This window comes from Microchirus variegatus (genome assembly GCF_963457635.1).
Source record: "Microchirus variegatus genome assembly, chromosome: 17".
Taxonomy (NCBI): domain Eukaryota; kingdom Metazoa; phylum Chordata; class Actinopteri; order Pleuronectiformes; family Soleidae; genus Microchirus; species Microchirus variegatus.
Genome location: NC_139818.1, coordinates 9191960 through 9211618, shown reverse-complemented (window position 1 = coordinate 9211618; position 19659 = coordinate 9191960). Strand labels below are relative to the sequence as shown.

At 40.1% G+C, this 19659-nt stretch overlaps 1 protein-coding gene across 1 annotated transcript in view; it reads left to right on the top strand.

The window, feature by feature from the left end:
* The window catches only part of nrg3b (neuregulin 3b), a gene marked incomplete at both ends in the record, with an annotated part of 284884 nt that overhangs the window by 225130 nt on the left and 40095 nt on the right, over nucleotides 1-19659 (top strand). Inside the window, 2 exons of the mRNA XM_083903628.1 lie at nucleotides 7226-7252; nucleotides 15472-15574. Of these exons, the coding sequence (XP_083759754.1) occupies nucleotides 7226-7252; nucleotides 15472-15574 (130 nt within the window). The remainder of the gene's footprint in view (nucleotides 1-7225; nucleotides 7253-15471; nucleotides 15575-19659) is intronic.

The following is a 19659-nucleotide window of genomic DNA, read 5'->3' as shown; positions in this document are numbered from 1 at the left end:
CTCTCTCAAGTTCTGGCCACCTGAGAGAATAATGAACTCCAATATGGCAGAACAGGGATTTCAGCTCCTCCACTGAAGGCATCGCCCAGGCTAGAGGCTGATGATGTCTGATTAAAAAATGACAAGGAAAGAGAAGAGGTGAACGGAACCTTTTAGTTGTAGGAAGCATATATATGCAAGCAAAATGTTGTTATTGAAATATGCCTAATTGAATCATTAATCAATCTGAGACATGATGAATCAGAATCGAATTAATTCATTAATTCATTAATCCATTTTTGACTGCTTTGTTCTCCATACAATGGAGGGGGCACTGGAGCCAATCCCAGCTGACATAGGGTGAAAGGTGGGCTTGGACAGGTGGCCAGTCCATCACAGGGCCCAGAATTGAATTGATTTGGGAAAAGAATAGTGAAATTTCTATCCACCTATGTTGCACATTTCTTTTAGTTCAATTTGTTTTAACTACTATCGTCTGAATGCTGAGTAAGTAACTCCCACTTACTGCTTTCTTGTAATCGTTATTATATATTTTTCCCGTACCTTTACAGCCCATTTATACGTTTGGTCTGTTTTACGTCTGCCCGTCCCAAACCTTATATACCCTACAAACCCCTGTGTGTCTTATGTTTGTTTCTGCGGGCAGTGTACCAAGTACCAAGTTGCAGGAATCAACAAACATGGTGACCATTAAAGAGGTTATTTTATTGTGCTTGATCCGATTTTGCAGTGGTGAAATGTAAGAGCACTGAATGTAAGTTGTCCCATTAATGGGGAATATTATTATCAATAGGGCTGGGCGGTATGACCAAAAATATATATCACGGTATTTTTTAAAATTCGAACGGTTTCACGGTATATGATGTTTTTTGTTTTTTTTCATGCATAATCAGGTGTTCACAGTATTTTCTACTGGTTGAGAACAGAATTACTGCAGTAGATTAACTTAGGATGGTCTATTTTACTGACATAAATACTGTAGAATAACTCCACACTAGTACAGGTTCACATGGCCCCAGAAAATGATGCTGTTTCCAAAGAAGAGCTACTCATGATTCTAATGAAGTGAGGAATCAGAATGCAAAGACATTTGAAGTCAAAATACAGAACTTTGACTGTGCAAATCAACATCTTTTATAAAAAATCCCTGTGTTACCTGCTGATGTGGAGGGTGCTGACTTAACTTCATGCATTCTTGATATTCCAAGACATGCTTACTAGGGCAGTCAAAATTGCTCAAAAATTATATTCGAATATTCCCTATAAAAAAACACAGACATTAAAATATATTCTCATAGTATTTGCATCGCGCATCTGGTGTGCGTTGCATCAGATGCATCTGGAGGCTTTCAATTAGCCAGACTGTCAGGTGATGACAGCATGACGTCAATAACAGGACGAACTAATACAGCGACACATAACTACCTGTAGATGTAGTTTATTTAAGTTTAAACATATTTCACAACATATTACCTACACAAAAATAAGTAAATGAACTAATGACCAAGAGCGCACTCGCTCGCTCTTTCTCTCTCTCTCCCGCCCCATGCCAAAAATACCTCTCTCTCTCTGCTCACACTGGCAAATGACAAACAAACAAATGCTGAGTGCTGATCAAGAGTTTTGTGCAAGTGATTTAAGGTCCTGACTCTTGTCCCAAATATGACAGGCTTCATTCAGTGATTGAAACAAATCTATAAACATTAATGAAACGTTTACACGCAGAGCGCGCTCACTCGCTAAGCAGACAGCAGCGCCGCGGCTGTGCAGATGTTGTGTAATTTAATGTACCGGTATGGCGGTATATTAAAAATTCATATTGTGACGAAAAAAAAAAAACGGTATTCGGTATGAACCGGTATACCGCCCAGCCCTTATTATCAATATGTAATATAAACATGTCCGTATGTCCACCACTACTTGGTTTGCCGGAGATGTTGCATCCCACAGCAGGCCAGTGGGTTAAGCTGAGCGCCTGGCAGTCACTCTCATTTTCCGTTAGACACTTTGATGTTTTCCTGACTGATTGAACATCCATCCAGTATTATCCATCCATCATCTGCCACTTTATCCTCCACCAGAGGGTCGCGGGGGGTGCTGTGCCTATCTCAGCAGACATTGGGCGATAGGCGGGGTACACCCTGGACAGTTCGCACATATAGAGACAAACAACCATTCACTCACGCTCTCACACCTACGGTCAATTTAGAGTGACCAATTCAACTAATCCCCATATCGCATGTTTTGGACTGGGAGGAAGCCGGAGAACCAGGAGAAAACCCACGCACACACGGGGAGAACATGCAAACTCCTTGCAGAAAGGCCCTTGCATACTGATTGAACAATTGACGCTATACTGCCCCCACGATTTGTGGTGGTATGTCTCCGTTTCCTCCGTCATCGTAATCTCCCCTACCAGTTACACAATAAAGGACAACGTTAATGCAAATTACTGTCTCTATATCCATCTTTTGCATGGAGTACAGATGGGCCTCTACTCTTCCTCTATGTTTCAGGAAAAGAATTGCAGACTCAGCATACCAAATTAACAATGCACTATCCTGTCCCATTGTTGGCCTAAACACTAATCAGTGCTCATTATTCTATTTGGCCTGACAGTAACACAACAGAACAACACGACAGCTTCGAGCCCAATATCCAATGCTTCTTCAATCAGCATTGTGTTATTTATTATTTACCACGGAATAATGAGTGGATTCCGTGCAACGGTAACAATCTATTCCCAGTGACACCGTGTAACCTTTCTTTCCTCTTTGTGCTCTTGTTTCATCTTCTTTCTCTATCTCCCACTCTCGCCATTTTTTTTCCCAGCTAATGTTGTTGGTCAGGATGAGGCAGTGGCACACTCTCACATCCTGACTCATCTGCTGCTATACCAACAGGAGATAACTCTTCCTCCACCTCCTCCTCACCCCCTTTTTTTTTTCCTATTTCTGAAAGCCTCTTATATCCACTGCCTTCAAGTCTTGCCTCAGTGCATTAGCTCACCAGCTCAACCTTCAAATGCCAACAACCAAAAGCCCCATGATCAGTGCTGAGGAGCAGCAGAGTACATGAAACAGATCTATTAAAAAAAAACTGTAATAATAATGAATGCTAATAAGATTGCAGTTAGATTCAGAACGGGATTAGTTATTTTAAAGCGTTAACAATTTTTCACTGTGACATTTAAGTGCAATTGTTTCGAGCCTTGTTTTAGCCAAAGTCATGCTGATAAAATTGCCTTCCCGGAGAGTTCACCCTCTTAGCTGAATTGCAGATCAGTCTGTTACTCGTCACATTATCTTCAGCACAGTAGCAGGTCTAAGTCTAAGATTGGGCCTGGAAAATCTCTATCTTTTGCCTACCACATACTTTATTATAAACATAGTAAGAGAATGTGCGGGTCAGAGTCAGTCCAGGCAAGTGCTGGCTCCTGCTTTGAGATTTTTTTTTTTTTTTCTACTGTGAACTCACATGAATTTACGCAAACATTATCTGAAAAATTCGACTTGGGAGCTGGCAGGACAATTTCAGGAAAATATTGGGGCGTTTTTTGCGTTTCTGAAAGCAGCTAATCAAATAAACCTCAGATTCAAGACCAACAATTTTAACAGTATGCTGCCATTTCTATCCAGTAACGCAATGGTTCTCAAAGTGGTTTATGGACCCAAGCGGCAGCGTGACCCACAGTTTTGGGCTCAGCAATAAATAATAAATGATGAAAAGCTGCTTTATTGGCAGGTCAATCAGTGAGAAAACATTCTTTTGACTTTTGAATTTTTTTCTTGACTGAACTGGGATAGATGTGTAGCGGTGTCAACATGCTTGAATAAAAGTTACTACATGGATTAAGTGTGTCATAGCAGAGATCTACACTCTGCTTTGAGCACAGCTGTGACTGCAGTGAATGTTGTGAGGTCAAGAACATTGTAATTGCACAATTAAATGTGTGCAACCTTGCATCCTGCACTGCTTTATCACTCTGACTCTGCGACTGTGCTCTTGTAGTACGTTTCTGCAAGTTTTCATGGAGAGCTGTTTGGGCATCTATGGGTATGACGACATTGAGCATAATGCTTGAAGGGGATTATGTGCAACCTTCAGCATGAAAAATTTGTACTTTGGAACTTGGGGAAAAGCAGCTGTTTTCTTCTCCGCTTGTTGAGATGCTTTTTAAAGGGATAATGGAGCTTTTAGATGTGGTAACATCCAGAATTTTCTAACCCAAGTTTTCAAATAACTGTGCTGATAACTAGTGGCAAACCATTTGTTGAAGTGCCATCAGCTGAGCAGTGGGTGGCACTGAACTTCACCGATCATTGGATGGATGGATGGATGGATGGATGGATGGATGGATGGATGGATGGATGGATGGATGGATAGATAGATAGATAGATAGATAGATAGATAGATAGATAGATAGATAGATAGATAGATAGATAGATAGATAGATAGATAGATAGATAGATAGATAGATAGATAGATAGATAGATAGATTCACCCTCCCTCCTTAATTAATTAATTAATTTATTTATTACACATAGTCCATTAAATTTAACACTCCCTTTTCAAGCGTGTTCTCACTCTGTTAAGATATTAATAGTATTTTTTATATATATAAATATAATTTCCACCCATTTGATGGTGTGGGAAAAAACATGGTTAAAATCGCCCTTTTGTGTTGCTGTATTCATTTATTTATGTATTTCCTGATTAGTCACTTGAGTAAAAAACTAATTGTTTCATGGATCCAATTCACAGTTTTATTTTTATTATTTCTTGTTCACTCCGATATAATGATGTGAAAAACAGAAGGTCAAGAAATAAACATCGCCATGAAAGCGACTGCTTGGTTCGGGCTACATCAACAGTGCAGTGTGAATGCCACATCCATTCACAGTGTTACATGCAACACTAATATAAGTCTTGCAAGTATTAAAATATATTGTGTCACTTTGAAGGGAGTGTCTGGTGAGAGTGTATAATGTCTTATAATATCTATAATATAAATATATTTAATACATTAAAAAATAGCATTCATAAATCAATCAAGCACACATATGGCTTCTGAGTAAAAGCTAAATTCAATTCTAATCACAGTTGAAGTGATTAGCACTGCTGCCTCACAGCAAGAGGGTGCATGGTTCAAATCCCACTTTTTGTGTGAAACTTGAAACTTCAACTTTTGAAAATTGAAGTTTTTATGAAGTTAAAATTATGAGCGTGTGTTTGTGCATAGCATGGTGACACCTACATTTAAACAAAGAATGAATTTCTCAACTAAATGATTAATGTATTTGAAGATTTCAGTCTTGTTATCCAATTTCTCTCCTATTCTCGTCATGTAAATCACTTCCATTCATTACGACTGTCAGTCTAAGAATGTCAGAGAGAGGACAAACTTTGTGATCTCTATAGTAACGTTACCTAAAAGGGTCTTTTGGTTGTTAAATATTTCCAAATTTTACAATAAAATACATTATTACCTCAAAGCGCATCCCTTGTTTGCGTGGGATAAGCCTGTGAAATTACTATAATCTATTTATCCTGGTATAATATGTATTTGTCTTTAGCTTTTCTGAAGCTCATTCCTCTTTAAACAGATGAAGCCACTGCACTGACGGATTTCCCGCGGTGCAATCAAAGTGCAACTGAGAGAAGGTGCTATTTATTTAATCATTGTTTATTGTATATCTGGGGATTCTGGTTTTTTTTTTGTGTTTTTTTTTTGTGCACACCGAATAATATATCAAGGACTTGGCAAGGCAAAATCTTTTTAAAACTGAGACCACCTCTGTCAAAAAAAAAAAAAAAAAAAAGCAATTACTGGTAAGGAGCTCCATTTTAATTTAAATGAGATTACATTACAGAGACATGAAAAGGAGGCACTGTCTGGAAAAGGGAACAGCATGTGATCTTTTTTTCTGTTTCCTCTGCAGTGGTATTGGGAGGAAAGATTTAACTGTGCAAAGAGAAATCTGTGTGTGTGTGTGCGTGCGTGTATTTGTCTCTTTGGGACCTTTTCTGTCATAAACACTGACCTTGTCCGGACCAGTAGTCCTCATGGAGATCAAGATCTGGCCCTAATGAGACAGAATCAAGTTTCTGATTAGCTGGGATTGATTTGATTTTAATAGTGGTTTGGTTAAGGTTTGGGTTAAGAATAAACAGGCTGTGGTTAAGGTTAGGGATAACATTTTTCACAATAAACACAGGAGTTCTCCATCCATTGCTGCCTCCATAAATGAGTTCAATTGTGTTATTTGTGACTTGAGGGTTTAAAATTCTTTCTTCGGATTTAACAAAGTGACACAAACTTATCAAATGAGGCAGCAGTAGACCACAGCAGCGCCTGTGTCCCTGAGAGTTAATAATGTAGATTTTCTCTGCGGACTTTGGTAGCAATTTATACTCAGAGAGAACTGTCTCATAGCAGAAAATTCCTTAAGATTATTGCATACTTAAGTAGGTGTGGAGTTTATTAGCAGAGCCTTGAGTTAAAAACATATTTTTCCTTGTGTACTCAGAAATGGCCATTGTCCCTGTGTCTGCATTTAACATAGAAGTAACTATATAGTACAATAAACAACATTTTAGTTTAGTCCAAATGAATGGAAGTCGACGCAGAGTCGGAAAAAGAATAGCTGCACAAACCGCTGTGTGTGTGTATCTGTGGGTGCACAATGCATGTGAACCTGCATGCAACCTTCAAGCAGTCAGCGTGTGAATATTGAAAAGTTTTATGCTCAGAGACACAGGAGAATAATTATTGCAATGCTTCAGGCTGGAGTCAATATGAAAGGCCCTTGCAAAGCAACATCAGTGACATAAAGCTAAATGATGTGTCGTTTTCAACTATTATTTTTCATCCTTCCTCTAATCCTCTCAGCCGCTGTATCGTTGTTGTTTCCCTTTCTTCTTTCAAAGTAGCTCTGGGCCGTTTTGAATTCAGAGTGTGCGAGAGGCACAGCTAGCATCTGCGGCTGGCTGCTTCATTACCCGGTGCACACGGAAGAGAGCCATGTCAGGAGGAAGCCGTCAAACCGACTTTATGGTCTAGCTGCTGCGTGTCTGTCCCTAAAGTGAATTTTTAGTAAGATGGAGGCATATCATGTTGTAACTGTTTTATGCTTCTCTCTCCTCTTCCCTGTCTCTGTTTATCGTCCTCTTCCCTTGCCCCCCCCCCCACTTTTCTCATGCTATCTGGCCTTCATTGCAACAGTGGACGAACTTGGGATTGAGTTCATGGGTAAGACAACTTTTTTTTTTTAACCAACTCTGTGCAAGTGCTCAGTCTTTCATGTGCTTCATGTCTGCGAAATGCCATGAACAAAACATACAGCTCCAACACAACAAGGCCACTCACCTTGGAAAATGAATGTGGGCCCGTCTCCATGGAAACACCGTGGTGGTGTATTAGGTGTATTCTGTCTGCATGAGGAACAGTACACTGTTAGAGGGAAGTATAATGAGTACAAAGCAATAAAGTCAGACCGCGGCTATTTAGTATATAAATGTTTTTCTTCCCAGCTCTATAGTCAGTTTGGCATCAATTTCTCAAGCTAACGTCATATAGCGTACAACAACATTTGTTTGTGGTTTGAACTGTGCGCACTTCATTTGGATTTGCATAATAATTCATGGACAGGTCCGTACCAGTAGAAAATAAGTTTACAAATGGAGTGAGAGGTAACAGATGTACAATTTAAACCTCTTTGGGATTCCATTGATAATACTTAAGGCCTTTTCCACCTCTCAGCTGCTAGAGAAATCTTTAAAAAACAAATTATTGAGCTCCCCTTCCTTTAAAAAGACACGCTGTTCTTTATCCAGAGAGAATATCAAATTGTACCCCACACACAAATATACTCTCCCGCACGCACATACACACCATTTCTCATTTTCTCTTTTGCCGCCATTTCCTCGCTCTCTGACTGCCTTTTGTGCATACATGAAAAAACCATCATTGCATGCTGTGAAGTTTTCCATCAGCGTGGCTTCATACACTGCTGTCACATCACACACTTGTGGCGAGGACACAGGAGATTCTGTGGAAGAAACCGCCCGTGGTCGTGCACACACACATTCCCCAGTTCAGTGGGTTTTAATCTGGGGGCTGAATTAGTTCAGAATGCTGCTGCAGGTGGGCGGAGCATTAGAGGAAATGAGAACAGGATTGATCGATTGATAACTGGACAGATGACAGATGAATGTAGGTGTGGGGGGTTAGCTTTGAGGGAAGCAATGTGCTCACCTGCTAATCCATGTTTATTCATGTACCAAAACCTTTCCCTGACTGTGTTCTTTTAAAAAGTCCAATATGTGACAGTATACAGCAAAAAAGTAGGGCTGCAACTAGTATATTTTCACGCTCAGTGGCAACATGGCTGCCAGCAAGAAGTCTATGATATCTAAAAGGGATAGTTCGGAATTTTGAACATAAGACCTATTTTCCAACTCAGCTGGTGTGATGGAGACGTCTGGAGACGTTTTCAAGAAATTTCATTCAGTTCTTCTAGTTGCCGAGGGACTACTTTCTCAGCACTATACTTCCGGCAGCGGAATCAGTCCGCCGCTGTCGGAAGTATGACGCGCTGCTGCTGCTGAGACATAAATCCTTCAAATTGCAAGGTTTGTTTTATTTCAAACATTCTATCAACACAGATATGTACATCGATAGTCTGCCGTTACAATTGATTTGCCTCGGGTGCACTGTGGAGTCGATATGAGTGTTTCTAATGCCATGTCAGATTCGACAACGTGACACAAGCTTATCAAACGTAGCAGCGGTATAAACACAGCTACTGTGTCCCTGGCACCCAAAAACGTAGATTTTATTTTATAATGTAATTTGTTGGAGGTGATTATGCAGTTCACAGACTTCTGTTTCCAATCAAAAAAGGCAAAGAGAACGAGGCACACGTGTGTTTTGATGGACTTAACTTGGCATAGGTTTCCCAAACCTCTTAATTACAGCATCCTCAAATGCATCAACATAGTCAGGTTATTTTCAAAGATGAGGAAAGAAAACCATAATGTGTTCACATAAGCCGAAGTCACAGAGTTTGTTATTATTTGATGAGGAAAACAACACTCAAATTGATTCATTGAATGTTAGAACAGTTGGCAATTGATTAGGCAGATCATCCGCTCATTGCTGCTGCCCTATAGTTTAAAGTGGAACTGAACGTTCTAAATATGACCTTTTCATTTTATGTATCGCAGGCTTTTATTGCTACTTTTGTGCCTTCTTCATTTAAGCATGTTATTTTTTTTTCCCCTTTCACATATAGAGTGGTTGCTATGGCGCTTCTATGACCACACGGGACTGTCTTTCACTTATATCAGTGTGACATGGTTTAGCTTTTCTTTCCCAACATGTTTTTGCATTTAATTTCCAGAATGCCTTGTAGGCTTCAGGGATGAAAGGCCTGTAATGGTTTTATGTGCAGGCTGCATGTTGGTTTTTCCTTGCAGCAATTCAGTAGAGCTTTGTAGACAGTTGTTTTTATGTTCTGATTTAGAAAGAGCATATTTCATATATTCAGAAAAGGGGGGGGGGGGGAGGCTTGTCCCAGGTGGTGCTGTACATGATGTTGTAGCAGCAGGGAAAATATATTTCTCATATATGGAGAGGTCCTTTCACTAATAGTAAAGGCCTCAGGCTCTGTAGGGGCACAGATACAGTTGACGCATAACTTATGATCAGATAACAAACTGAGAGACATCTGCTAAGGTGGTTCTGCCATTATTGCAGGATGGGGAATTTTATATTTTATTCTTCATCACAATAAAGAGCACTCTTTTCGAGATAATCACGAGTGAAGAAAATGACTTATTTATTTAATGAGAGTGACCTGAAAATGCTGTCAAGCTCTGCAACATACAGTCCTAGTGATTTATTTTTAAAGTGTAACAAGGGTGACCTCTTGTCTTATCAATCATTCCAGGACCTCATGATTTTTTGATTCAAGAATATTTTTTGTCTACATTTTACCCCCATCCCGTAATCTGGATATAGTAATTCATTCATAAATATGCTTTTTTCGGGTTTGTTTGTCTTTGAAACAGTAATTCAATGTAATTTATCTCTCAGAATAATTGCATTTTATGAGAAAAGTTGCCCCCTCACAATAAAAAGAAAAAAGTCTTAGTCAGTTTAATCCGGTGCCAAGAGTGCTATGAAGCAATTTGTCAGTTTGCCGCTGCTAAATAAAGCAACAATGTGTCACGTCTCCATACTCCCATGCAGCTTTTTTTTTTTGGACTGACTTGTTTTTTTAATTCAAACGATCGTAACTTTCTTCACAGGAGCTGAGTGGGTAGTTTGAACCTCTAATGTATATCCACACACGGAATATACATCCACACGTTGCAGATCCAGGATGTGATATCATGTTATCTTTATCTTTCTTTTCGCATTGCTACATGAAAAAGGTTCCGCTTCCACTTTGAACTCGCTCACACATTCTACAGCTTAAACATGTTGATGCAGCACTGATGTAAAGCACAGGGAGACAGGAAGGAGAATGTAAAAATAAGTGCTGGAAACAGACTCTGTTTCCCTTCAGGGGGAAAGCTTTGAGCAAAGGAAGCTCCCCAACAGCACTCACTGTGGCCTTAAAGGTATTTTTTAGTGGAGGTTAAGGTTTTTTATCTCACTTGACTTTACTTTTCCCCTTATATTTTATTAGTGAGTATTGTTGTACTGTGCTACAGAATAGCCCTTATAATCCTTAATACCATTCTGTTCCATTAGAGTCAATGATTTTTTTTATATATTGTGTCCTTTATGATTTTGTAATATCCCTTAAAGGTACAATATGTAGTATTTATGGGTTTATATAACCAACAATCCACTTTTTTATACATATTATGTGCTCCTGCATTGTCTAGTCGCTGTATAATAGTTTTAGTTTCATTTTCGTAGTGTTTCAAAAAGTCATGTTAAATAACATGACCGCGGACCGCGGTTGCATAGCCACTGTTAGCAGCGAGACGCCATGTTTCTACCGGAGCCTGTAAGGACAAACGCGAGAGAACAAAACAACTTTACTTGTAGCGGAAGTCCCGCCTCCTCTCTCTCCTCTTCGTCTGCTACGGCCGCGGTAGCTCGCCCTCTCCCTCGCCTCACGAACCTCATCTGCTGACACGGAGAAAGACGACGAGGACGACATTTGACCAGCTGCGGATACCGTATCGCTCAGGGAAGGGAGGGGGTGAGCAGAGCAGCAGGTCTTTGTTGTAAATTTCAGCCTCTCCTCTAGATGGCACTATAAACTACTTATTTCCCCTTTAATTTTAAATGTGTATTGGTATGACGGGTTTATTGTACTATATAGTTACTTCTATGTTAAATGCAGACACAGGGACAATAGCCATTCCTGAGTACATAAGGAAAAATATGTTTTTAACTCAAGGCTCTGCTAATAAACTCCACACCTACTTAAGTATGCAATATCTTAAGGAATTTTCTGCTATGAGACAGTTCTCTCTGAGTGAAAATTGCTACCAAATTCCGCAGAGAAAAATCAACGTTATTAACTCTCAGGGACACAGGCGCTGCTGTCTCATTTGATAAGTTTGTGTCACTTTGTTAAATCTGAGGAAAGAATTTTAAACCCTCAAGTCACAAATAACACACTTGAACTCATTTATGGAGGCAGCAATGGATGGAGAACTCCTTTATGCCGTGATGTAATGTCTCTACGGACTGTGTTGTGGGAGAGGGAGCTCATTTCAAAGTGGGACAAACTTCAGTTTCCAGTCGGAGAGCAGTGGACATTTTGAAGATATCGCAGCCATAAACAAGCATAGATGTTCTTTTGTGAGCCATTAAGTTGCTACAATCTGTCTTCCCTCGTGTGATGAAGACCTTGTCACTGATTGCCAGCAGCGGCACATGGTAAAGCAGACAATCATGTATCAAATTGGCATCCACATGCATTATTCCCTCTGTGGTGCTGAGTGCATGCTGCACATTAAATCACATCATATCTACGAGTGAAAACATACACAGCTGTTTGGTATAATCTGGTTCGGTTTATTCATATTCATTTTCCAAGAGCTTTTCCTTGATAAGCTTACGTTCTCCTCTTCGCAGCTCTGGGACTGAACCAGAGGTGGTGATTTGTACCTCCTTATATGGTCGGCCTCAGCAATTATGCTCAGGTGTGATAATGGTGGAAGATACCATGATGACCCATAACCCATAATGTGTCATGGGTAATTATTTTTGATTAATGCTAATGTAAATTTAAGTTTTGAGATTGTTTCATACTTTTAATATGGAAATGGCAACCTCTGCATTGAGTTATATTATTCTATAATGAGCTTAATGATTGTGTCAGATTATTAATATCATTAGTGAGTGGTTGGTCCAAGCTTGTGAGCTCAGCTGAAAAGTGACTTTACATAGTAAATACTTTAAACTTAAACTTATACATACAGTTTTTATAGGAAGTTTTTTTTTAATGTAAAAGCACCTCAACATTTTTGCAATTTGATTGACCATCACCAACACCTGGCAGCCATGTTTTCACTGAAAGGGAACCTCCATATCTCAGAGGGGTTTGAACTTATGCATCAGTACCTCATGCAGCCCCACAATACCCTGTAAAAACAAGAGTTGCAGGAAGTTGATAGACCAAGACAGACAAGCAAGAATGAATAAAACCTCCCTGGACATTTCTGTGACAGCATCAAAAGCCACAAACAAGCCTTCAAAGGTGAAGAGCAGGTGACACTGAAGTTATCTGACCTTCTTTTATCCCCCGTGCAGTTACCAAGGTGCTGAGATCAGTCACAGAGGGATTTATTATTACGGCGTGAGAGTGAGTGATGTCACGGGGGTTGTCTTAAAGGTCATAAATGACAATCGCTATCTTTCCATTACATTTTATCAACCACATTTTCAGAGATAGATTACCGTAAAAGAAAATGAATCGTTATTTGTGTTTCCATCAACTGCTGTCAAAAGAATATTGGGAGTTAGTTCACCAAAACGAGCAGTGGACGGCGCATTGGATGCATTAAATCAAGAGTGCACGTACCTGTTGATTTATGGTCATGTTTCATAGTTGCTTTAATTCATTATCGTATTAATATTTATTCCTTGCACTATGTCGGGGAATGTTGTCATCAGTCGACACGTTCTTCCTTTTGATCACTGTTTATAATAATTCTTCAGTACAGCAAAATGCAGGAGTGGGAGGAACATTTCAGTCACGTTATCTCTAAACATCCTCTTTTATTCTATTATTAAACATATCTACCTTTTACTGAAAGGCCAACTTTTCCCACCTCTGTGATATTTTAAAGCTCACATAGAGTGGTCCTGTTGCACATATATGTTAGTTATGGAGGTCTACTTACATACATCAACTTGTTTTTATGGTCAAAAACCTCCTAGTTGCTGTAAACGAGCCGATAGAAATCTGTCCTTATTGAAGCTCTCGTCAGCCGCTGTGTTTCAGACAGAAATCTCGCCCAGAGAATGTGTGAGAGTGTGTTGTGATTGGCCAGCCAGCGCAGAGCCTTCCCAACTGTCTTGTGATTGGCCAATACCCGTAAGTGACATATTCAGCACACCCGCTCTCAGAAGCGCAGCTCCCCCCTCTGGAACGGTGGATGCACTGCTACTCATTTTTAAAACATTGTTTTAACAGTGTTTAAAAATAGCTTTGTCATGACTCCCCGCCGCAGTCCCTTTTATGACTTTGACCCGGAGTTTTTACAGAGATCTCACTGAGCCTGAGAACACACAACGTTCTCAGCAGTGGCTGAACTGTTTGTTTTGAACCTTCAGGGCTTCGTAAACAAGGTAATGATGCAGATACACACTAAAAACAGCGTTAATTGGAACTTCCGGTCCAGGTCCGCTGTAAAGTAAATGTTTTACGATTTTATTTATCCTCTCATTCAGGTGTTTTTATGCACAAATTATAAAAGTGCATTAAAACCCACCAACTGAGCTCCGGGGGCTGATATCACGCAATTCCATCATGCAACAGTCCATTTTGGCAGTAAGCTTTGCTGTTCATAGACATTTCCTTAGGTATGCATATACCTAGCAACATAAAACCAGGCTATATGCCAGTTTTTCCGCTGGCTGTATTCATTAAAAAAGAATATAGTGGATAGCTGTTGTGCCCCAGGGATACCAAGACAGTTGGAGGCCAGCAAAGGGAGAGCATTTTACCAGATCACCAAAGATTCCGAGAGGCGCTAGAGGTGGATCACATAAAATGTGCTTGAAATGAACATAAAAGACGATGCAATGCATCCACAGGCAATAGATTCCGCTTATGTAGTGATCACTTTATATCAGATAGAGAACCCTGATCTTACTAGCTTCAATGTCTTGTTTATTTGACATGCTTTCGTTGCAATTTGCAGGTTTTTTAAGTTAATCAGAAAGTTGAAGATGTTGGGTTACTGCAGGTCGAGAGCTATGTCCACTCTGACTGTTTCTATAGTTCACGGAGTCATTATAAGAGTTAAGGCGGATTTCCACTGGACGCGTTACAGCCACGGCACGTCAGCGGCGTGGTTCTGCTTCGACCTCTGCCCAGCGTCAATCCCCACCGGGCGTGTTACAATACAATAAGTTCTGCAATATATTGTCCGAATTCTGTGGATTTGAAGGCACTGCAGCCATTCGGTTTTTGCGGCTTTTCCTGTCACCATGGAGGTGTGAAAAAAAACTCACATGATGTCGAGAGCTTTAATGGGACAGCACAATCGCTATTAACTTTTAACACTTGATATCAGCAGATTAATTACTTGACAGGTTTCTTTTTTGTCTTTCTTATTTTGACCACTGGCTGATTTGTTGAGAGAGTTTTCAGATAAGCCATCGCCTGAATCGCCTTCGCACACAAACACAAGCTTTAATAGTCGGTGTGTGACCGTCTAAAAAATGCAGCTGCTCAGTCAGACAAATATCTGCCGGGATCAAAATGCTCATCCCAGCCACATGTGACCTAAAGCTTCTGCTGCTGATGTGCAAGGGTTTGACAGGAAAGCTCTGGGAGCATTCATTTGCTGCTAATTCCCTGTAGTCATCAGTCACTGAGTGCTGACACACATAAAGAACTTGCACGCACACATTCAATATGGCCCCTGTTGTGCAGAGTCAGTGCATTGGTATTGCCTGCTGGGTTTGTCTGAACAAAGTGATTATCACACTTCAGTTAGCACATGTCACTGAGCCCTGCCTATGTCCCTATCTCATGCTCAAACACTGACATTTCCTGACAGCAACATCGGTCTCTCTATGCTAATGCAGATTGTGGGGTGGACATGTTGTGTGTTTGTTTTTGCGTGTCCACTCTCCGTTTGTGTTCATTCATGACCCGCCCTCCTTTCCTCCCCACAACAGCCACAGCTCACATCTTTGTCTTTATTTATCTATTTTTGTCACAGTCTGAAATTCTGTGGCTCTGAACTGTATTGTCTCCTCTGCAGAGAGCGGTGACACCTACCAGAGGCAGGTGCTGTCCATCTTCAGCATCGCCTCGGGGATCTGTCTTCTCGGAGTGGCATGTATGGCTCTCTACCGCCGCAACAAGTGAGTGATGCCATCCAGCACCACATTAGTAGGGTTTGCCTCAGGCTGTGCAGAAAAAGCACTTTACTATCATGGCATGGAGCCCGCTGAAATTCTGTGTGTGAGTCAGCGAGAGAGGACAATTTTGTTGTGCTACACATTTAAATTCTGCGGCATACATTCAGGACTAATGCTTGCAAGGAAAAAAGAAGAAGATTTATTTGTAAAGTGGTTTTTCTTTGTTTTTTTTTGTGACCATGTTTTATTGGTTTATCCCTTCTCCCTTTACATTATTTATAGATGTAACAAGCAAAACACAAAAAAACAGACATCTATTCACTCAAGTTTTGCTAAAATATGAGCCAGCTCCTGAACTTGGGCAAGTAAAATGACTGAAAACTGATCAGAAACTTATAGTCTTTACATAGTCATTTTAGGGTGCTTTCACACCAACAGCAGTTGGTGCGCACCAAATGATCCATTCGAACCAGAACCTCTAGTTCGTTTCGTTTTCGTTAGTGTGAAAGCATCAATCGCACTCGGGTCCGCACCAAATCAAGCAGACCGAGACCGCCAAAAATAGGTGGTCTCAGTCCGCTTGACTCCGCACCAAATGTCAGACTCTGGTGCGGTCCCTCTGGTGAGAACGCGAACTCGGGTCCAAACCATATTCTGCAGTAAATGCCATGGACATAGCCTACCTTGTAGGTCTTTGGAGCAATCTTCGTCTCATAGTTAGCACGACCACTTTATTTATATTTATAAAAATAACGCGTCTCCTCTGCCTGAAATGACACGATATACGTATTCGCCGACTCCAGTGCATCAGCTGATTGTTCTCCACACGCAGCCGTGACTCATTCTCAAATTTAATATTTTGCCAAAAATGGCCAATACAGAGAATGTAATGAACGAAGATCAGAGCAAGTAGCAATGTGCGAACGTGTTGCTCCATAGTGAGTCAAAATTGGCGCTTTTCTACCGGAAGATATATACACATTGATGAAACGTCAATCGGGCCAATTTTGGTTCGTTTGCTGGTGTGAAAGCGGACCACACTGGAGTCATATGTTACATAATAACACTTGTATTGCCTGGTGCGGATCAAATAATCGAACTAGTGGTGTGAAAGCGCCCTTAATAGTAATCCTGAGTGATTCAACATGACATAAAATAAAACAAGTATTTTAAATTTCAGTGTCATGAGTCATATACAGAAATTCTAAAAACTAGCATGTATATCTGATATATTCTTACATGTTTACATGTTGCATTTGCAAAGTGTATTTTTACAATCTACCATGAGGCTGTAGTGGTGATCTGTCTTATTTTTAATCAGCTTTGAAACACTATTCTTGCTGTTTTGGTGAACAGGTTTCTTAGAGAATACGACGTACAAAACAAATATTAGACTGGAACTATAGACATACAGTGTGTTCCATTATGTTGAACACAGAGTAAGTCTCCAGGAAATGAATGTAAGTGAATGCAATGTCCCCTTAAGTCATGAAAACCTCACGTGTGGGTGTGTGCGCATGCATGTGTGTCTGCGTGTGTGTGTGTGAGAGAGACAGAGATAGAGATACTGCATGTAAGTGTACCTTTCTTCTCAAAAAACAGCCTTGCAAAATCAGTAAGTCTCTGCAGGGAGGAGGAAAGAAAAGCAATGGAGACAAAGAAAAGTAATGGCAGAGTGTGAAATGGTTGACGTGATTGAATAGGGCCTGATAAATAAAAAAAAAAAAGAAGTGTTTTACTCTCACTATTGTAGCATTCTGAATAGTGTAGCCAGAGTAAATGCTCTGTATTGATTTAGTACTTTTCTAGTCTTGAAAAGCACTCAAAGACCTTCCACTACGGTTTTTTTTTTTCATTTGGCCATTCACACCCAATTGCATGTGCATTCATACAGCCAGCCATGTACAGTAGTTGGCTACTCCACATTTTCTTCCGAAAATGCAAACTGCAAAAGGAAACAATTGCCATTGATAGAGATCCCCGAAACCAAACTACTGATTTGGTTTTTAGGTTGAAAAGTGACACTTAAAATGTCGTGACAGTCATTAGTAGAAGTTTCTGCAACTGAACAAACAATGGGCTAAAGAGAAAAATCTGCTTCCTGTTGTGCTGTGCACGTGAATGATTGATGCATAGTTTCAGATGTGTTAGCATTGACGCTGATTAAGTTTGATACATCGCTGAAACACAGTCTGGACGCAGACTGTTTTAATTTGAAAATGTCATCGCGGTGCTTTTCCCATACATCATTCACACTAATGGCCATTCATTCACATGCTGCCAACACTGCTATCAGGAGCACTTTGGAGTTTAATGCCCTGTCCAAAGACATTTTGGCACACAAATTAGAGGAGCCAGGGATCCAAACGCTAATGTTCAGATTAGAGGATGACCTGCTCTACCACCACCCATGACCGACTCATGAATAATTTAACAAGAAACCATCCAAACCTGGATTTCTTGACCAGAAATACAGTTTGGCTTTATAGTTCAGAAAAGCTGTTCAGACTAATACTCTGGAACACATCCAGAAAATTGGGTCTGCACATTCTTTGAAGTTGGCTGCGAACATATGACGAACACAGCAGGAGATTGTCTGAGTCAGATGCAGTCACAACAGCCGAAGCGCCTTAGCAGGGGTTGGTGCCTGGCTTCAGGATGCGGGAGGCAGGATATTTGCCCACTGGCTCGCTGTGAATTTTCTCGGAACTTCACCCTGTTGTGTCCTCACATGTCCTCACCCAGACATTCCTACAGGAAGTAATACAAATATAATTATTCACAGCTCTAGCATCACAAATCTAGCATCCGAATTGAAATCCCTCTCTGATGTGATGCGTCATGTGACAGTGTAACAGCTTTTTCTTACTACTGCTGACTCCCCTGCACCAATATGAAATTCAGTGATTTTGCATCACAGCATACAGGAGAGGCTAATCGAATGCTTCCTTAATCAGTCAGTTCAAATGTGTTATCTTGTGATGTTGATGTTCCTTCTTTCCTTCATTCTGATTTACCAGACTGACACAAACTTACCAAACAAGCAGGCAGTAGCTCCTGTGTTCCCATAAATCAAAACACAGATTTTCTCAATGGACTTTGGTGCAGGAGAGCGAGCGTTTTTACAAACATCAGTTTCCAGCTGTTACTCAGAGGAGTTTGAGATACGGAGACACCTTTGCGTTTCAAAGGTCTGCCATAAAAGGCAGTTTTACATTACAAGGTTAATGGAGTTAAGCGGGACAACAGCGAGCCACCATAATGTGTGCGTTTGACAAATATCCACATTAGCTGTTGATTATCATGGGCTGAGCTGTGCAATAACCTTCATAAACAATGTACTGTAACATATTAAAATTAGTTTGTGAGCGTATGGAATCAAAGCAAACGCAAAAGCAAATGAATATATCTATACTGTATATTCTATTGTATTTGCTTTACCTTGAGTATCTTGCTGCTGTAACAATGTCAATTTCCCTGTTGTGGGAATCTTATCTTATCTTATGTGTATTTTACCACTCTCACTTTTACACACTTTCTCTTGTTCTTCAGACATTTCCTCCCCCAGTATACACATCCTTTAATTCGGGGGAAATGTAACAGGCTTCAGCTGCAGAGGGAGTTTAGCAACCTCATGTCTAAAATGAACATTTTATGGTGAATTAACATTTAATACAAAAGTCTTAAGCATCAATTAATTTTTAATCCAATCAGAATTTTTTTTTTGTGTGTCTAGCATAGCTTTTCACTTTTCATTCACACACTTTTCTCAAAAGTTCCTCTTTCCGTGGTTGTGAGGGGGAAAGTGAAATATTTATTATGTTTAGGTGGCTATAATTAAGCTGTTTACTGTGCAGCAAATCTGCTTTCGACTCCCTACTCGGCACCATTAATGCGACATGTTTACTTCGCTGTCATTGATTACACATCATTTTACATTATGTGTGAATAAAAACATGTTACCAACCAAACACTTTTTTCTCAGAGTTTCACTCTGTGATGTAAGAATCTAATCTAATGTCTCTGGTAGTATTTTCGGAGAGGTTTTGTCTTTCTTACTTTCTTTCTTTTGTCAGAATGTTGTCAAA